Source organism: Coenobita brevimanus, chromosome 42 (assembly GCF_032717465.1).
Source record: "Coenobita brevimanus isolate Jiangsu-jjx chromosome 42, ASM3271746v2, whole genome shotgun sequence".
NCBI classification, from domain to species: Eukaryota; Metazoa; Arthropoda; class Malacostraca; order Decapoda; family Coenobitidae; genus Coenobita; species Coenobita brevimanus.
This window is the reverse complement of record NC_136995.1, coordinates 1,826,886-1,849,158: the sequence shown is the minus strand read 5'-3', so window position 1 is coordinate 1,849,158 and position 22,273 is coordinate 1,826,886. Positions and strand designations below refer to the sequence as shown.

At 40.1% G+C, this 22,273-nt stretch overlaps 1 protein-coding gene across 1 annotated transcript in view; it reads right to left on the bottom strand.

Moving 5' to 3' along the window:
- The window catches only part of LOC145397664 (phospholipase D2-like), a 37,021-nt gene that overhangs the window by 2,669 nt on the left and 12,079 nt on the right, over positions 1-22,273 (bottom strand). Inside the window, exons 14-22 of the mRNA XM_080270704.1 lie at positions 20,692-20,831; positions 18,851-19,657; positions 15,236-15,291; positions 13,714-13,911; positions 13,317-13,444; positions 4,022-4,123; positions 1,795-2,003; positions 514-639; positions 34-274 (exon numbers count right to left, since the gene is read on the bottom strand). Coding sequence (XP_080126830.1) covers positions 34-274; positions 514-639; positions 1,795-2,003; positions 4,022-4,123; positions 13,317-13,444; positions 13,714-13,911; positions 15,236-15,291; positions 18,851-19,657; positions 20,692-20,831 — 2,007 coding nt within the window. The remainder of the gene's footprint in view (positions 1-33; positions 275-513; positions 640-1,794; positions 2,004-4,021; positions 4,124-13,316; positions 13,445-13,713; positions 13,912-15,235; positions 15,292-18,850; positions 19,658-20,691; positions 20,832-22,273) is intronic.

Here is a 22,273-nt window from a genome sequence, read left to right as displayed (position 1 = left end):
CAAGTACAAGGTGAATCAACAATGGAGTCACACCTCAATGACAAGACAAACTTCAGAATCCCTGCTTCCATTAAGGCTGCGGTCATTGATGTTGGCCGATCCTGCGATGACCTTGCAATCGTCAACGATGATCAGCTTGGAGTGTATATAGATCAGTTCTGAGACCGGGCGCCCCCCCAAAAGCTCATGGGTACGCAGGGAACAGAAGCTGATGTAGCGCTGCCAGTCGGACACACCACGCTCTCGAAGGCAGTGGATGATGCTGGACTTCCCTCTGATATTGTGATGGTGATGGTTTACTTACACCATTATTATCATTATTATCATTACCATTATCATAGTCATTATCAACGTCATCATCTATATCATTATATCATCATCAACATTATCCAGTCTTATTTCCCTGGCTAAAGACAGTGTAAGATGGGTTTCAGATACATATAAAAGAATATAGAATTGGTCTCTCTCTCTCTCTCAGCCTATGCACTTTTCTACCCCAAGTCCACGCCTTACCGTGAGATGCTGACATAATTCCAGTAAACAATGTACTGCATGGCCACACCACTGGACTTCCCAATCATTCCCTCGAACGCTGGCAGCAGCGGCAGCAACACATAAACACGGAAGGTCTCATTGTTCCTAATTGTGAGGTGAGGAATCAAGGATCAGTAGAGATAGGTGGAGAACCAGTAAAAACTCTGTATGTGAGGATTACCGGACATTTTAACCCATTCATTTCTATTCTACACAGACTTGCAGTCCAATTGAATTACTACACAGCCAGAAGTTTCAAATACAGAAATGATAAAACAAAAGAAAATATACTGCTGACAACACACAATCTACCTTACATTATGCAATCAATATTTTTTTCAGGTTAAGCTTATGTTTTGCTTCATTTCATTTAGTTTTCTTTATAAAGGGTCCAACATGTTTGTATGTGTTGGTCTTGGTCACCTACTGGCAGCTCCCTATGCTGCCTGATGTCTAGCAGCCTCACTATTCGGTTCCTTATCCTGGAGGTCATACTGTATGACCCTGTCCCATGATACTATGGATACTATTCCTTATTATCTACAGGCAAACCTAAATTACAATAGTTACTGGTGCAACTACACATAACAATAACAAAACCATTGGATACAAGTTTAGAAAAACCAATTACAGTACTAAAAAGGGAATGATAAAATACTGGCATGACTAAAAAAAGCATCATACTGAATTTATATACTGCAAAAGTGGATTAAGAGTGAGGTCAACCAGCTCACATCTGATGCACACAGAAATCTTTAAACAACAGTAGTCCCTGGGTTTATCAGTTATTACATGGCTTTTATCTATATGGAAGTGAAACAATAACTCTCCTTCTAAAAAAGTGATCAGAGCAGCTTCACTCAAACCTTGCAATATGATCAAGTTATGCCCCTGCAAAACTGACTGGATAATGATCTATGATATATTGAATGTAAGGATCATTGCAATCATCCAAGCAAAAATACTGATCGTATATTGAAAAGAGATGCTTCACAGGGAGTCATAATGTCTGTGTAAATGAAAATGGCAATCGTAGTTCGAAAACAATGAGCTAACATGTTAAGATCAATATGTGAATGATCACATTATGGATGATCATGCAGCAGGATTTGGGTGTATTACATGGGGTCTTGTGACATCACTCTCAGCCTAAGTCAAGCACGACATTGCTCCAATAGAGTGTAGCTGGCTTCCACCACAAAAAATACACAAAAATACTAACAGTCTGATAAAAGCAACACATTTCCACTGGCAACTTACTGGTGTGCTTTGACAATTCGTTCAACAATTTCGTGACCAATGTAATTGGTGACCTCACGCACTTCAGTGAGGTCAGCTCGGGTGATGAAAAACTGGTTCTCGATGTAGATGTAATGCTTGGCCCCTCGGATGAGGTCCACATACGCTGAGAAGATGCTTGCTTCTGTCTCATCCAACCCACAGCTCCAACGACCCACACTTCGCACTACCTGTGGAACCAGCATTCAGTTTGTCTTCTGTGGGGGCCAAAGATGGATGAGCTCCATACTCACTGGGAGGTACTAACTTGGAAGTGATATATGGCTGGCCCAATGCTCTGAACCTGGCCTTGTACAACACTCTGGTGGGGGACTCAATTACATTTATGGCACTATTACATATTAATGCACTATTATAGATACATACACCTTCTACACAACTACAGCCTAACCTCTAAGGTAAGCTGGGGGTAAGCCTTGGATCGCAGCTTGCTAAAAGGAAAACTCTGAATCCAAAACCTGTGGCCTTGTAGGTGGCAGACCTGGAGTTAAATGACACCAGTGCTGCTGTGCTATCAATAAGTGAAAAATAACAGGTTTATACATCCATACGTGGGCAAGTTCTTCAAAAGCAAAAATGTATACATAATCACCAGAGGTAGGGGACTTTCAAGAATACTCCCCCAGTATCCCTGCTTGTCGTATGAGGCGACTAAAAGGGTTGGTGGTGGGTTAGTGCCCCTCCCAGTAAAAAGAACTAACTAAAAAAGCGAATAAAGCGCCTCAGACCCCGACGGACCTTACGTTGATGACTAAGGAACGGACACAGGACATTCTTGGTGGGTGGCAGAGCGACTTGGAGGCGTTTTGTCTGCAGCCACCCTTTGCGGGATTAGGGCATCGGGCTATAGATAGATAGATAGATAGATTTATGTCATGCACTCCCCTCTTGGTGTGGTGCTAAGGCAATGGTGCCCATATTAAAGACTTTTGTTGGGACATCCAAAAGGCTTTCGATCGAGTCTGGCATAAATCTTTAATTTCCAAACTGCCCTCTTATGGTTTCTATCCTTCTATCTGTGCCTTCATCGCTAGCTTCCTTTCTGGTTATTCTATAGCTGCTGTTGTAGACGGCCACCATTCTTCTCTTAGAGCTATCAACAGTGGTGTTCCTTAGGGTTCTGTCCTATCATAAACTCTCTTCCTTCCATTCATCAATGACCTAAGCTGTACATCTAACCCTATCCATTCATACGCTGATGACTCCACCTTCAACTTTCCATTCGCTTCCTGCAGCGTCCCTCTCAGTAGCTACTTCAACAAACAAGAGATGAGGCTTTGGCACATCTAATGTCTGACTTGGCTCATATCTCTGACCGTGGTAAAAGTAATCGTGCTGTTTTTAATTCATCAAAAACTCAGTTCTTACATCTATCAACCCAACAAAATCTTCCACAGGAGTACCCTCTAATTTTCAGCAATATTCAGCTTAATCCTGCATCATCCTTAAACATACTTGGGGTTTCATTCTCTCGGGATTTATCTTGGAAAAAACATTTTACCTCTCTCGTAAAATCTGCTTCCATGAGATTAGGTGTGCTAAGCCAACTCTGTGCCTTCTTTACCCCTACATAGTTGTTGACTTCATACACAGGTTTTATTTGCCCCTGTGTAAAGTACAACTCTCATGTGTGGGTAGGCTCCCCGGCTCCCCACATACAGCTCTTCTCAACAAAGTGGAGTCAAAGGTTTTTTATTTCATTAGCTTTCCTTCTCTTACTGGCTCCCATCAAACTGTGTCTCTTTGCCGCACTGTTGCATCTTTATCTCTTTTCTATTGATGCTTCAGTGGCCACTGCCCTCTGAACTGTCCGCTTGCATCCCTCCACCACCTCAACAGGCACATAGCATCCATCTAGCAACAAACTCTCATCCCTTTTCTGTCCAACACTCTAATGCAAGAGTTAACTGTTACTCCCAGTCCTTCATGTAAGCAACAGGTCAACCCTGGAACTGACTTTTTCTATCTGTATTTCCTACTGTCTAAGACCTCCAGTCTTTCGAACACAGTGTGTCTAGGCATCTTGAAATTAACACATCTTGAATGAGGCCCTCTGTTATCTTGTTTTTGTTTATTTCTTGGAGGGAACAATCATGCAGGCTTCTGGCCTTTGGTTCCTTCTTCCACAGATAAAATAGAGAGAGAGAGAGCAAAAGGATTGGTATGAAAGGAGAGAAAGAATAGTTACCTGACACTTGACACGGTGTTTTGGGTGGAACGGTGAGGGTGTAAAACTGGAACGGTCATAGGTTCGAGGCAAAAGGTATGGGTAGCTGTGGTTGGCCTTCACCTGTGGACACCAACAGTCTTATGTAAGGAAATTAACCAACAATGCAGTCATGTGAATAAAAATTAATCCAACAATACAGTCACATACACAAAATTCACTAATACACTGAATTTAAAGGGACAATATATTAATATGCTGATATCTCTGATATCCACAAGTGGTCAGAAAATTTCCTCTTTTCTTAGTCTTGTGAATGACATTTAAATTATTATTAGCTAAACTCAATTCCCAAGAATATAAAGGGTAAAATTTTTTAAAAAGCAGAAACGCACTAAAGAAGGTGTTCCACTTCACAGGCCCACTTTGTTTCTTCCATACATGCACATAGGATACAAGACCACTACTGATTACCAACTTTAAAAGGGATGTAACCCTTGTCATGTGTATCTCTGTATATCCTTCTATCCTCAACCTGTTCTTCTGTTTCCTTAATTACCCTGTCTGCTTTTCTCAGCATTCACTTACCACATCCAGCCACCTTCTTCTTGGCCTTCCATGTCCCATCCTACTTTCAAACTCAATCACAAATCAGTGTAATACTCTCAATCACATACCACTGTAATACTCCCAAACTCAATCATTACCAGTGTAATATTTTCACCCATCTCTTAATACCCATTTGCTCTACATGATCCTACCAAGGATGCACACCCAACACAACACAGCTAATCCATAAACACACAGGTTTACAGTATTATGTTGGTTTAATCTTGTTCTCTCCTGACTATTTTTCTTCTTATAGGTGAGATTTGCAAGCAGGAGGAGTCAGATCTAGCCTTTACTAAATCCTTCAGTACAAGAGGTCTTTCCTAAGTCAAATAAAACTGACTGAAGATGGTAAGCCAAGTCACTGGACTGAGGGGGTCACGGCATTATTACCATGCCAACCACATCAAAATATGCCACAGCTATTTCATTTGGGAGTGGTGTGATATCAGTGGGTGTTTTCATGACAACTAATAACCCATCCATCCATCATTCATTCCATGTTTCCACCATATGGTGCACAGATGGCCAGGGCTAGGCTACTCACACTCAACATTTATGGCAGTGGTGACCAGCCTCACTCACCCATGAGGGGCACTATGTGAGCAAGAAACTCCAACAACTCCTTAGATATAAACCCATACAGGCTCAGTCCAGTTGGAGCTCCTTAACCCAACGAACCACCAGCCATCATTAAGCTAGATGGTGACCACTCAACACATTAAATGATTTCCTGCATTACATATACTACATGTTACCACTATATACTCGTATTACTACCACCCTCAGGGATAAGGGACTGAATAGGGAGGCTGGCTGAGATCAAGCAGCACAAAGAGTGGCCAGTAAGTGACCATGGTCGACGCATGCAAGTATGTTGGAGCGTTTATAAACAATGTGAACAATATGATGCAATCTGTACTTTAATGATAAAGGCCTTCACTTGCATCCATCCATGCTTTTTTTCACACAGTGTGCTGAAGAGGGAGTTTGCAGCGTAGTCATAATATATCCAGCTTGGAAATGGAAAACCTCAAGCGGTCAGACTGTTGAACAAATCTGTTTTCCCCCTTGTCCCTGTTCACCCAGCAGGTACAACTGACATCACATTTTAAAGGGAAGATTCAGAATTGGCAAAAACTAATTTCCTGCCTCACGATAAACCTGGTGGAGTCAACAGACATTAGTCAAAATCTGTCTTCTTTTTCCTCTTCTTGTGCCCAGGATGTATGTACTGTATAGTTATGTGAATACCTATCCCCCCGCCCTCCTTGAACCTGCACCATCAAACTCCAGCATCATAGTCGCACAACACAGCATCACAGTCACAAAAAATCAGTCACACGCAATACAAAGATATTAAGCAAAACCCAATAACTAATACATGTAATATTAGTCAGCCAACAAGTGATGAACATTCAACACAAATATCAGGGTTGGTGAATATGACAAAGTGGATCAAGTCAACACACAGTTAAAAAATAAAACAGGTCCTTCTGCAAAACAATAAAATAGGCAAAAATACAACAGAAAACATACAAAAACATTAACCTTAATTATTTCTTATCATACTTACTATATAATCATAATCAGTAAAAAAAAAAAAAAAAAAAAAAAAAAAAAGCTTTCATAACTTACATCATCAGATTAACAGAAACCATAATCAGTTACAAATAATCACTTGCAAGCAATTACAAAATCATCTAAAGAAGCTAAAGCCTATGACCTACAAGCCATGGTTTAAACATGATTTTTTCTTATGGTTTGCATGTTGTTGCTGTTGTTATTGCTTCAGACTTATCTGGATTCAAACCCAGTGGACTGCAGGCTGATGCTGCCCTTTACCTGCCATACACCATCCACCATTTGGGGGATAGGGAGGTACAGTATTTATGGCACATTTGTATAACCGCTTCTTATACCAATGCCACCACTTGAAGCATCCCTCTCCTGCACCTATGATTCACTTGAATGAAAAATCACATTACAATACATACAGCAATAGATGATAACACTGCACAAGCACCCAACATGCATCATCACCATCATGACAATACTTATTCCCAACTAAAAAGATGATCCAAAGAGATTAAACTGAGCAGTGATGTAACACCCTATACTCTGACCTTCACCTATGACACTGACCTCTAATTGATCTGCACCAGAACTGAATCAATTCCTCCCATCTTCATGTACAATATTCATGTTTAATCCACATCATGTGGGCTATTCATGAGATATTTTAATACAAACACATACAAACAACCTGATCACAAGCCTTCAGTTTCTCTAATTTGGTGAAACTGCACACATATATATATACAGAGAAACAATTAAAAGCCTTCAGTGTCTAATTTGGTGAAACTGCAAAGCTACATACACAGAAACAACTCAGTCACAATCCTTCAATGTCCCTAATTAGGTAAAGAGGATTAAAAAAAAAGATAATAATAAAATAAAGAGAGAGAACAACGGCATAATTATCAAACACCACATCCTGTAAAATGTGTTACACAATCTCTGACCCATCATTCAAGTCTTCAAAATCCTGGCTCTTACTAAACCATCCAAATATACTTATTCAGTTACTCCAACTTCCAAGGATGTCCTTCCCAAGTGGAATAAAATCATCTGCGGGCAGCATGAAGCAAACAAAAGAAGACATCAATGTAGTAAAAGATAGGTGACATATCATCATCATCACCACCACCACCATCATCATCATCATCTAACCCCAGTTTGACCTATATTAAGACAGGTGTAGGGGCCTGGGGTTAGGCTACTCAGTCCTGATATTTATGGCAGCCTCACATTCCCCTGAGTGGCACTACAGGAGGAAGAAATCCCAATCCACCCCATCCTCTCTACAACTTTTTTAACAGCCTAAATTTTACAAACGGTTGCTACAAAACTACCTATTCCCTCTGCTGTAACTTTTGAAATCGTATATTTCATTTAGATACACAGTGGTGCTTACTCAAGGCCCCCACAATTATCCTATCCCTAAATTTATGTAGGTATATTAGGAAGATGCTAAATTAAACACTTCTAGAACCTATTTATCAATCTTTCTATCTATCTGTTTGCCTATTGCCTTAATCCCATGAGTGGCCACAAACACATCACCTCCATGTCACCCTTTCCTCTGCCATCTGGTTGCCTTCCCTCCAACTAATACCCCTCTCTCTCATATATCTCACCACTCTATCTCTCAATCTCATCCTTGGCCTCTCCCTCCTCCTCTCCCCCTCCACCTCACTCCTATACACTCTTCTAGTCAGGCTCTCATTCTTCATCCTCTCCACACGGCCAAACCATCTTCAAGTACGATATTTCTTTTATCACTCTCAATCACTTCCTCATTAACACCACACAGCTTCTTTACTGAAAAAAATATAAGTAAATAAATAAATAAATTTAGACACACTGTGCACTTAGAGAATTTCTTTATTGGTAAATGTCAATCCCACATTGCCCCTTTCAGAGCATGAGGATTTGAGGAGAGGCTACAGGGATCCAAATCATTTAAAAGTGGGAAACACACCAATGCCCCTGGCAGTGTTTTTACATGCGAGAAAAACCCTGTGTTTACTTCTTGGAAGTTGAACCACAGCACATGAACCATAGTGCAATCCATTCCTAGAGCTCTACCACCACACCTCTAGGCATCTTGGTTTTCTTCATGCACAATATTCTCCACTGTAGTGTACTCATGCATCAATCACTGTGCTGAGCTTTGGGAGAGGAAAAGGGAGAGGGAGGGGGAGGGAGAAAATGAAAAGGATGAGGAGAGGGGAAATGAAAATGAAGAAGGAGAGTGGGTATGAGGAAAGAAGGCAAAAGAAGAGTGTGGAGAAGAGAATGGAAGGGGAGAGAGGAAACAGATAGGGATAAGGGAAGCTAATGGGATGAGGTGAGACTGGGGAGGTGAGATGAGATGAATGGGGAGGGGAGAAGCCAAGAAGAGGGGGGAGGGGGGAAGACAGATAGGATTGGGGGTAGGAAGGAGAGTGGAGACAACAACAATGCCCAGTACACTCGCATCTCCGCTTGCATGAGCTGAAGCACAAATCAATAACAGCACAAGGAATCATTTTACCACATCACTAAAATGGCAGCTATTTTACATGATTTTTGCAACCTACTAATGATTTCATAAAGCTGAAGAGTAACTTTAAGGGAGTGGAATGATACAGCCTTCAATAACCTCCTCCCTCTATCTCACCAATACTAAATAAAACCGTCTGGTATAGAGAAAAATAACATTAAACAGTGCTGTACGTTACAGCATTAAAGCGCTTATCTCCTTGACTTTGATGACAACTTTCAGATTTTACTCTTGCAACCAATAACAAATTTACTTATACTGTAGAAGACATGGTGACACAGGGATGATGTGTGTGTGGCCATCCCTTCCAGAATTACTGCATCTGGCTAAAGACAGTGAGACAGAGAAGACAGACATATAGATATAGATACACAGATAGAGATATAGACAGACAGATAAACAGAAGTTCATTTTACAGGATTTTTTCATTAGGTATTTTTTCAGGTGCAAAAAACAGCTTAAATGGAGATCCGATTATGACCTATAACATCAAAGGCAATTCAATCATGCAGGTATGTGTGGTGCACTTGCAGTGAAGCATATCAATACAACTTGTGCACATACATTCCTACAAAACCAGGTGTGACTATGGTGTATGGGGCCATTTCCACAGAATATGTCTATATCTCAACAAAAAGAATAAGAAAAATGGTAGGCTTCACTGGGGAGATACTGTATAAAGCTCAACTGGGATTCCTTGGTAATGTTTCTAAAAATGTTCAGGTTTTGGCTCACTGCTCATCATTACGTTACACGTCACTGTGAGGAGTGGAGTTCACTAACGATCCCAAGGTAACCGTTCTAATATTGAAATGCTGATGTTAATGGTTGGTGCACTTACTAACACCACTGTCAAAGGTAATAACAGGCAGGAAAGTTTCATGGGATGGTGTTTTCATCCCTTGAATCAGTAACATATTGGGTTATTCTCACTATATCCAGATAATATTATTCACCTTGGAATAAACTTTTGGATTTGGAGGGGTTAGGTACTGCACAGACAGCATTGTTGGATGACTATTCTTATTTGCTTTATTTATTATACTGCTATGTATATGTGGTGTGAATATACAGAGTTTGGTTATATACATGTCCAAACCCTAAGAGGAGGATAGTGAACTGCAAGAGAACGGCACTTTAAGCCTGCAGTCCACAGGGTTCACATTTAAGATGTGCTTGGGGCTGCAGCTATTACTATCCTCCACCATAAGATGTTTCCCCAAATCACAATAACACACTTAGGTAACAGCAAGACTAAAATAAAAGTACGTCCTCAAGCTGAAGAGTTAACACTCAGGGTCCTATGATTCACTCTCACCTGAATAATATATTGCTGAAGTTGAGCCAGTCATGACAAGGTTAATGGCAACAATCAATGTTATACTATTAACATTCTCATACCTCACTGACTCACTCTCGGCTGAATAAAATCATTAGGCATCACCCGACATAGAATACTAGCGTCCTCCCTGCATGAAAGGGTTAATGTGACAGTATAATGTATAAACACTCTGAGGCTCATACAATTCTATCTATCTATACATCTATAGTCAGACGCCGTAATCCCGTAAGGGGAGGCCACAAACAATTCGCCTCCATGTCGCCCTGTCCCCTGCCACTTCACTGCCCTCCCCCCAGCTAACATCCACTCTCTCATATACCTCTCTACTCCACTATAATTCACTTAGCTGAATAAAAATCATCTGGCATTAGCTGAACAGAATAACAGAGTTGTTCTCAGCATGAAAGGGTCACAAACAACTAGCAACTGTGAAAGCAACCTTGTGTGTGTATGTGTGCTGTTGCAAAATATCAAATGTACATGTGCACGGTGCAACCAACAAAAACATACACAACACTGTCTACTTACAACCCTGGGGACGCACACAGCAAGCCAGCATGTCTTGGAGGAATGGATGCTCCCTTAACCCTCTTTTAAGCAGCATTATAAAAACAGAGAACAAGTGCCATTAAAAAAGAAAAAAGAAAAAAATCACACAAAACCACCACCATAACTATAATCCCTTAATTTTTACCTGGCCTAAAATTGCTTCTTTAATTCTCCTAGCAGCATTATAAAAATAGGAGAAAAAAAAATGCCATTAAAAACACAAGTCTCACACAGTATAACTACAATATACTCCTTTCACTTTAACCTGGCCTAAAATTGCTCCTTAAATTCCCCTTTAACTCTTTTAAGCAGCATTATAAAAACAGAACACATGCCTTTAAAACACCACCACCATAACAACTACAATCTTTTCACTTTTGCCTGGCTTAAAATTAATCTTTAAAATCACTTTCAAGTCTTTTCAAAGCTTCAAAAGGATGACTATCTGGGCCAAGTTAAGGTGAAAGAACTATACCAGCATTACAACCACCACCAACATTAATACCCACATCACTTTCTGAGCTGCATATGCAAAGTAAATGGCAAATTTTCCATTGATTTTGTACTCAGAAGTTCAAACAACACAGAAAACATAAAAATACAGTACTGTATAGCACTACACAGCAACACAGGACATTAGTTTCCCAATACACTAACTTTCACTGAAGTTGTAATGCTGAAATAACTTCAATCAGTTTTATCTAACTTCATCACTAAATTATCATTAATGGCACTGGTACTGGGGGGGGAGGGGGGGAACACTGGTATGATTCATGCAGGTCCATGTCAACTACACACTACAGGGTCAAAGTTAAGGTGATAATTACGTCAAACTGTCTTTAACATGCTTCTACAAAACACCCATTATACAACAAACTGATGCATGAAATATTTTGCACTGCCTGAATTCTGGATTATGACATCATCATTAATCCTGCCTGATTTTCCCACCTAAGGATGGGGTAAGGTACGGTTCAGACAATGAGGAGAGAGAAAACATAACAGAGGAAGAACTAATCAACATCATACCCCGTTAAATGGACAACACACTCATTCACTCACCATTCTCAAGATACCAGACTCTTATCTTACAAGTCAAACCATATCACATTATTTATCTTTTCTTTACAGATGCACCTCACACTATTCTAGATGGTAGATCTGATGACTATCAAGTTAAAAGAAGTTTACAAACCTCTGTCATTTGCTGCCCTCAACATAATTCATCCAACCAACTTGATCTCCTGTCAGTCCTCTAACCTCATCTTCTTTTAAATCATACTCATCATTCACATTCTTTAAAATGCATTACAAACTCTCTCACAACCAGTCGTATCATATCCTCCACTAACCCACAAACACACTTGCATAAACTATCCCAGGTTATGCCTGCTGCCAATATCGTCATGTCATAAGCTCTTCTATGGCTGATCTCACTACATTTCACTTGCACACTTACAGAATGACACCTTAGCTTACAAAGCGCAGAATGACAGCTTCACCTGAAATAAAAAAGCAACCATCACTCTTTTCACTACAAACAAATACAAACTCAGAACCACTCTTAATTCACACTTCTTAACCAACTATTTCACTCAGAAAGTGACAGACGTCACAAAAATCTTGACCTCACACTGCATACACACATGATCTTATCACAGCAGACAAACAACATTAATGCAGAGGTCTCTCTTAAGCTCAAAGTGTTGAACATTTTGAAAACAGTACCAAGCCCAACAGAAAGAATCACTGAAGACAGTTTACACACTGCGTCTGCACAACATTAAATTGCTACCCTAGGCTGGGCTCCCACAGTCAGCCACAAACATGAACAAAATTTTAAAAAGCACAAAACTAAGCCTTATGAATGAAATCGATTTCTCTGCACTCAAAAGAGTGATTTAATAAGATCCTCCCTCCACCACTAAACACTATACTACAACATATAAAGAGCTACTAAAGACATATGAAACCTTCAGCTAAATAATATCCTTTTAGAACTGTCTGATAAAACACATCCTATAGAAGCTACTTTTCTCAGAGGGACACTTCACCTTACCAAACTGTGAAATTACAAAGACACTTATCTATTTATCTACTTCAATATCAATTTAAAAAAAAAAAAAGTTTCAGAATGAATCACTCTGCCCTTTGAGTATCAAAACCTTTTGCTCTAACCACAACAAACCTCATGCACCACCATCTCACAATCAAAAAAATCATTCAACATTATTCATAACAAAAGATTCCTTGCATCACACACCTAAGAGTTGTTGGATTCCCAAAGTTCATCAGGTTTATGTCTAAGAAAAATGAACTACAACAACATCATCAATATCATCATCATCATAGATACATTTTTTCCCAGCTAAGGATAAGGAGAAGGATGATATTACTACCAACAACAGAAGATGCCTGAAGGGTAATACTCCTTTAACTGAATGACTCTGGTTAACTTATCTGGAGGCAAGATTTATGGTTATCTGCTTAAATTTACTTAGCCTACTCATACAACAGCAAAATTCAGTATTCCATGTCACACTCACAGGATAAATTAGTCAGTCATATCTATACTAATGATATCTCCCTTAACTACCACACTCACAATATGCATGCATTTAATACTCTCTCTCTCTCTCACACACATATAACCATACTGTACATACATTCATACATACAAGCATACAAATACAACCAGTGAAGCCTACCTTTTCCGTCTTCACCGCATTCCACCGCTGTATGAAGTGTCGTGCAGCATCCCTAGCAGCGGGACCCTCCACAAAGAGTCCAATGTCATGCCATGGCATGCGAGGGGTTTGGTGACGATTTACACTGTCTGGACGTAAAGATTAAAAAAGATATTTATGAAAAGACATGCAAGTTTTCCTGACTTAAAATAACTAAGGACGGTAAATAAAATAATTCATCACTGTAGCCATCATCACCACCACCACCATCACCATCATCCTGGCCTATATTCTTTAACATAATTTTCTCATAGTTACCATCATGATTCAACTTTCCAAAATAATCAAAGTCCCACAAGGCTTTTGGACCCAAGCATTTTAGATTAGAGAGTTTGTACTGCACCACTCCCTGCCACACCTTTAAACGGTTCATCCAGATTATTCAGATCCTTGCTAATCCAGTTGACGTAATCCTTGCCGACCCAGAGGTGTATCGACGTGGTGTCCTCCATAATGACCTGACTGTGTGCTGCTGCCAAGGAGGAGCAACTGCCACCCATGTGCTGCATACCACCATGACGACGGTACAGGCTGTGTGTGTGCAGGGAGAGGGTAGCTTAGAATGGGTGCTCTCTCTCTCTCTCACATGTGTGTGTGTGTGTGTGTGTGTGTGTGTGTGTAATTCACCGGGTCGGTCAGTATCACTTGATGGTCGTGATCATCAGCTTTTACCCTCCCGGAAAGGAGCTGAGAGCTCATATAGTCCGATCTAAGGGCAAGGCTGTGACCTTCACACATGCACACACCCATCCCCTTGCTCAAGGGGGACAGTAACCACCCACTTCGTCAATGAAACTTTTCGCAACCTGAGCGAGGCTCGAACTCTCGTCTACCAGATGGCAAGCGAGAACGTTACCACTGCGCCAGCGAGCGTGTGTGTGTGTGTGTGTGTGTGTGTGTACTGAATAAAATATGAATATGGCTGCCATGATGTATACACTCTTGTATGTACATGTGTGGGTATGTGTTGTGTGATTTACTTATATATATGGTAACAGGATCAAACAGCACACACGGGTCTGGATATAAGCAGTTAAGCTCATGAGATGGCCTCAAACAGACATTCAGATCAAATCAAATAATATCATGTTACATGTTTCTCATAGGGAATCCCCACAATGAGGATGGTATTCATACAGCTGATGTTTTCTATGGACTGGGAGATACATTAAGTGCCAAAACCTGCTAATCACCTCCCAACAGCTGCTGGAAACTATCGAGAGATTTCATACTGCAGATGAACAAAAGACATGGTATAAAGTCTACATTCTCCTTGTCTTCTCTGCAAGAATAAAATACACATACAGTAATCTGAAGTACGAAAGGGAGTTGACTGTAAACATGTCATGTATGCTGGATGTTGATATGCCCATGAAGAGTGTATGTAGTCAAGCAGAGTTCACGAGTGTACATAAAGCAGAGTTCAGGCATGTGTGTAAAGTCAAGAAGAATTCAGAAGAGTGCATACACAGTCAAGACAAGCTTAGAGGAATGTATGTATAGTCAAGGAGAGTTTGAAGGAGTGTAAGCAAAGTCACAAATACTTCAATGGAGTGTATATCGAGTCAAAAAGAGTTCAAAAGAGAGTAAGTAAAGTTAAGCTGAGTTCAGAAGAGCAAACAATTTATACAGCCAGAGTTCAGAGGAGGGTAAGTAAGGTCAAGTAGATTTAAGAATGGTATGTAAACTCCAACTGGGTAGGAAAGAGTAAATAAAGTCAAACAGTGGAAGTGTGTAAATAAAGTCCACCTAGTTGAAAAGAGTGTAAGTAGAGTCAAGCAGAGTTCAGAAGTGTGTAAATAAAGTTCACTAAAGTAAAAGCTAAGTCCAGCAGAGTCCAGCCTCAAGCTTACAAAGTGATGAGAGTACCAACCTTCCGCCAGGTCCCTGCTCTTGCTCCTCATCCTCCGAGACATCTGAGTCGCCGCTGCCACGTCTGCCATGGTTAGTTCACACATACAGTTAGCTACACTACACTATAGTTCATCCAACTCAACTAGTTATACTCTGTTTACTTTAACTACATGCAACAGTAATAGTAGTAGTACAGTAACCTTGGTCCGTCCAGCCGAGCAGACCCTTCAACTGCAGGCAAGCAATTGCCCCTGCAGGGATGTCTCATGCAATGAACCGATGTTCTTTTGCAGTGGAGAACACCTCACCACAAGAGGCAGGGAAGAATCTGGCACTTTGATTCTTGGATGGAAGCCACAATTGCGTCTCTCTATCCGTTTAACAGGGGCACCAAAGTAGGCTCCACATCACTCTGTTAACTGGTTATAGGGTTATCATCCAGCACTGTGAATGGTTTCCTAGGTGTAAAACTGCCATATCACCATCTTGAGTGCTAAGGTATAGCACAAGCAATTAACACCAGAATATGGTGCTAATCATGAAGTTCTATAAAAAGGATGCTGAGATGCATTAATGTCTTATTCTCTCATTAAGCTATGGGAAATAAGCTGCAAAAGAACGAAAATCTCCACCTAGTTAAAGTGAATGAACCACAGACCCAGACTTCGTCCATGTGCAGCTTAATTCACAGGGCTCAGAGGCAGAAAAAGACAATGCTGTGGATCCACATCCTTTCCACAGCCCTTCTTTATGACTGGTATCATGTCATAGTGTTAATCCCTTATTTTAAATCAGTATTCAAGGTAGAGAGGGTGATTTCAGGCAAAATTAAAGTGAAAAGTGTACTGTATACTGTACTGTACAATGAAGTAGCGCTGTGGACAATAACATCGTTCCACTTTCTAGTCAAGCACTTATGAAACTCTAACATAATATTCTGAAAAGTCTGTTCTCCAAAATCACATCACTATAGTCAGTTCACATTAACTAGGCCCAGATCTTCCTCCTTTGGTGAAGTAAGCTGCAAAAGGATGAGAATTTGTTACAACTTGGCATTTGAGACAGAGATGACAATTTTGGGCCAAGGTAAAGCAAAAAGAGTATTGGTTTAATAAGTCATTGCTCGCGGTTTTGTTATTAATCATCTGAATGTGGACTGACGTTATTACCCACAAGAGTTCAACAGAAAACTGAAAACATTTTAAAAATTAATAAACAAAAGAACACACAGACCTACACACAAGTATGAGTCATCAAATACACTTGCACAGCCATCATAATACAAGGTCTGATTTAATAAACTGTTTCACACACACATGCAGTATTGTGTACTATGTGAGATACTATAAACCTTCATAACTGACAGATCCACACTAAGATTTAAATATACTGGTACCACCTCGTCCCTAACATGAACAATGCAATAGTAGTTCAAGTTGTTAAGGATCAAAAACTAATACAGAACAGAAAATCAATTAATTACAAATACCAAGTACAGTACTTATATTTACTCCAAGTTGACACATTACAAACTACAGCTCCGGTACTTCAGTTATTGTGATTCCAAATGGAACTTACTTATGCAATCATCATGGTACAGTACCGTGAACCGGGGTGACTTCGTACGATTTTGAAGGTTATTTCATCCTGACACAATTTATTTTGGCCAAAATACTGATGTTAAGTATTACATACGTACGTGAGCCAATAACCTGTAAGTATCTAACAGCCAGATAATCTCAGTATCTCCATCTAGACGTAGTAAAATATTTTATAGGTGTCCGAGGTCACCCCGGACTGGGGAGACTTCGGACTGCCTTGGGGTGACCCCGGACACTCATTAGAAATGCACTGAAATGGGCCCCTAGTAGCTCAGCTGAATGTTTGGACAGTTCCGGGGGGTCTTCGGACACTGCGCGACTTTTAAAAAAATTGCTGAAAAAAATACAAAAAATACAGAAAAATTACAAGTAAATAGTAGTGATATATAGCAAAAATAGATGAAAAAATAAATTTTCCATTGACTTACAACCCCAGTTTAGTTGATTATACATATACATTATAGGGAGTACATTCCCACGCTATGCGCAGGTTAAAGGCACGATTGTGACTGACTGACCGGACGGTTTAAAGCGTGCCGGCTATTTAAATGCCTAATTAAAGGGAACTTGGAATGGAGGAACAGAAGATAGGGAAGGAAAGAGCTAAAGAGTGAAGGAGCTTGGGAAGGAATGAGAGAAGGAGCTTGGGAAGGAGAAACAGGAGTTAGGAATGGAAGGGGTGAGTAGATGAGGAACAAGAGGAGGGAGTGGAGACGAACTATAAGGATATCATACCGGTACCGTACCATATGGTAACTTAAATAATATGTGTTCTCACATCATATTTCTTAGCAGCAAAAACAAAGATAAGCATGCAGACTGTGTACATTGTACAAAATATGTTTTATTACATATAAAAAAAGCAAATTAGATATGCTGTCTGACCTCAACCCTTTAAATATCCATTGTCCGAAGTTACCCCTTTAAATCCCAAAAATGCGTACACATTCACTCATGTCATGTTTACATACATTTAAAATGCAGATTTTAACCCTTTCTCTGTTCCAATCTTCAAGTTAGACGTTAAAGTAAACCTCTAAATGTGTATAAGCGTGCGGTTTGTTATGATTCGTTCACACCAGACCAAGTTTTCCCGTATTCATTTTTTCACCAAAAAATAGCATTGTCTTTATTACAATATATTCACCAGTGGAACATAATATTTTAAAAAGATAATTATACATAACATTTTACAAAACCTATGCAACATTATCCCGTTTAAATATATACGATATCTTTCTTCGTTTAGCAGCTGCGTAGCATTTAATCTTTTTATGCAAATTTCGTCCGAAACCACCCCGTGTCCGAATTCACCCCGGTTCACGGTAACTATAGTACTTTACCTTTATGAGTTAAAAGTGCCTGCCAGAGGATCTCATAAGTATCAAGGCAAGAAAACTACAGGCGGTGGTGGTCAAGTGGTCAGAGAAGCTGTCTATTGTCTGAAAGGATGTGAATTTGATCCCAGGCTTGGCCAGAGAATGCCTTGATTATCTATATTTCATTAAAACAAACTTTAATAATCTTTCATAAAACCCACTGTCATATGGTGTGTCATAAAAATACCTCAGCTAGTACCAACACACCAATCATGACTGACAGCTTTGGCATGTATGGTATTTAATATAGACACTGGGTATTAGTACCGAGGTGGTAATATGTAACAGTGTGAGGCACATCGGAGGACTGTTGGGTGTCAGGGGAAAGGCTGTCGATGCCCATAGCTGGCTACAAAATGAAAAAATAAACAAATAACACACACATACATACACACAAAATCATATCACGTGACATCATGCGTCTTAATAGACAGATCCGTACTAAATTTAGCAATGATACAACTAATGTTTTCTTTAGATTGGGAGCTAACTCAAGTGCCAAACCAAATATTTACCTCCTAACAGTTGCTGGAAATTGCTGGGACGAAAAAAAAAAAAAAAAAAGATAAATAAAAACATAAACAAGAAAACCATGCTGGAAATTATTTGGACAAAAGAAATCTAAAAATCATATTTTATAAAAGGTAAACAATAAACCTACCGATGCAGCTTGTTGGCAGTCCAGGCACGAACCTCCCTGCCTCTCTCACGCACCTCATCCATCAGATCTAGACCGATGCGACGTACTCCCTTCATACTCCGGCCAAACCTCCCACCGTCTCTCATTTCATCGTCACTCCCAGAATCGTCATTTCTCTTTGACTCCCTTGCTGCTTTTGATTGCAGAAGAAACCTAGTTTTGGCATTCGACTTCTTTGTACGTGATCGGAGGGGGGTCGACTCCTTGCCGTTACTGATGTCATTAAGTGTGGCGGCACTTCGATCTGTCACATCCTGCCCCTTCTTACTACCACTACTTAAATCACTTTCTGTCCTCTCTTTTATATGTACACTCTTTCCATCTCTACTTTTTTTTGACCTGTAAACCTCGGTTTCATCACTCACTTTTTGCTCATAAACATTTTTCTCACCACTGTCTCTGTGGTTCATGATGTTCTCTTCCGAGACAGTTTTTGCAGCTATATCTGAATCACTTGGATGTAGCATGTCTGAGCTAAGAGTGGTGCTCAATGTAACATTGCCAACCCCATCCATGGAGGAGTGATGACTGGGGGGTGATGATCGTGCTGTGATGGGTGGAGTGTGGTATGTGGAGGGTGATGAGTGGACAGTGGTAGGTGATGATCGGCCGCTGGATGGGTTGGACCAGCTGACAGTGTTGACCAGGACCTCGTTGGTGCCCCGAACCAGGTGCTGCAGGGCACCCCGTGAGGGCCCATATGTGCCAGCCTCCCGTCCTGGGGAGATATGGGGCTGCTGCAGACCCGCATGGCCAATGTCAACCAGTCTGGTGGATATATGATAAAAACATTACACTTTATTCACTCACTTTGACAGGTTCCTGCTAATTTTTACGCTAAATTGGCCTAAAATTGCCATCTCTCCATCTTGAATGCTGTGCTGCCGTAACAGATTAGCATTGAAATATGATGCTAGTCAAAGAGATCTGTTAAGGAAAGGAACCAGAGCTGTAGTACTGCCTTTTCCTGCAAGTGAATCACATGAAAAAAAGACAATATTCTAGGCCAGGGTAAGGTAAAGAGGGTACAGATTATAACGTCTGGTGTTACGAAGAAACAGAAAGAAAAGAACATGGCATCATCATCAAATGACTCAAGATGACAATACTAAGGCTTCACATCCTTTCCACAGCACTTCTTCGTGATTAACACCAGATTCTAATGTTACTCTTTTGTTACTATTCAAGACAGACAGATGGCAATTACAAGCAAAGTTAAAGTGGATGGAATATAGCGTGAGGAAGAAGCTACATAAACACAGGCCCTGATGAACAAATTGTTCATGGCCTTAAATTCAATAGTATGAAGCTGTGGACAAAATTCTAGGTGGCAAAGGAGGGTTCATATCTTCCTTAGTGACTTACTTTGTTTACTACTCCTTTGGCACTCTCCTGCATGTTATTTATATTGTTTTAATATTCACAAAGTCTGCATCTATAACATATGAGAGTATTAATACACCCTCATTATACAAGTGCTCATATACAATCCTTTGCTATTACAACTGGTGAGAATTTACATATTTTTTTCGTTTTACAATTGTTTTATCACTACTAAAATTACTGTGATGCCTGATTTTTCTCTACACAATCATTTTTCTTTCTTATTCCACCGCTACAAAGCTAAATTCATTATACAATCAATTGCTCTACAAGCAGTTTTCAAAAATACACTGCGGTCAGAAAATAAGGTTGTGCTATATACAGTACTAAGGGGTAAACTGAAGAAGAAATTTGTATGAAAGAGATGTTACAAATTCTCCAACATCCTCATGATACAAGCCTTTGTCTCTCTGACTTACTTGTGTCGATAGTCATCCCAGCGGCCAAAGGCAAGGTCGATGCCACTAACAAATGCATACGTCTGGTCAATGATAACCAACTTCTCGTGATGCGCCCAGTACAGCACCCCACCTGCTATGTGGTCGGGGTGACGCAACACCTGCATACACGAAAAAGCTGGTATGAATAGACTGGAAGAAGAGAGTGGAACAGTATACTGTATTGGTAAGAGAGAAGAAAGAGGAAGAATGTATGAGAGTGTAAGAAAGGTGTGTAAGGATAAGGTAGCCTGGAGGTGTTTCTGTCATGGTCATCTGTTCGGGGATCTCCCAGGAGACAGTAAGGGCATCAGAAATAATGATGAAGAACAGACTAGCTTTTACAAAGTCATCATGGTTACTCTGTGAGGGTATAAATTAACCCGTCTGTAGCCACTAGTGTCGAATGACTTTACCATTGCACGGATGCTGATGCTGATGCAGCGCGGCTTGTAGAAAACTGAGAAAGTTTTTTGGAAGTGAATGAACGCGTGGGATATGATGACTGACCTACACTACATTCCAACACACCCCAGCAGTCAGTTCAGAGCCTGCTGCCATGATGAACACGCACAGATACACCTTTTATCTCAACCCAGATGAAAATATCACCATTCTCCTCCCTTGCGAAACACACACAACCACCCTGTTTATGATTATAAACAAATACAGGCATAAACAAAAAAGACGAAAAAAAGAGAAAAATATATTTTTGTTTTGGTATCTTTACCTATTTGTTTATGTTTGTTGTACTGGTCTGGATCATTTGAAGCACTGCAACTTGTAGAAAACTGCAAAAACTTTTGGGATGTGAATGAATGTCTGGGAAATCTTGAGACTGACCTTGACTACACTCCCTCACCCCATCTGTCGCTTCATGCCTGTTGCAATGACGAGTGGTAGTATGATTTTTTTTCTCGTGGCCATGCCTAAACACACACAGTTACATCCATTATCTTGACCCAGACAGAAATTATCATCTTTTTCCTCTTTTCCAAAACACACACAACCACCCTTTCTATGATTATAAATAAATACAGGCATAAACAAAAAAGACATGAAAATAAGAGAAAAATACATTATTTTGGGGGGATATATTTACCTAAATGCTTAAATTTGCTGTAATGGTTTGGATCATTTTATATATTTTTTGCCTTGCACAAACATTACGTCAATGTCTGCTGTGTTCACGTGATGTTTTGGTAGGTGGAAAGGCCTCCCTTCCCTTCCCCCGTTAATCATCTTGCGTGAGGTGCGAATCACAGCACGTCTTGCGTTTCAACCCTCCCTGTTCAGCCTGTACACTCAAGGGATGACCTTTATCTCATCTGGATCTAAAAATCTAATCTCTCGCCTCCCTTTTCCCACAAAGTCCACCACCCAGAGTACAAAAATAAGTCGATACAACCATAAACACAAGAAATACCAAAAAATGCTAAATAAATTCATACAATTTTTTTTTTTTTTCTGAAACCCCACATGTCATGTACTAATAAACTTCAAAATACACATATCTAGTCATTTCACACCATTTCACCACCACTGACATTGGTTTCTGTAAAAA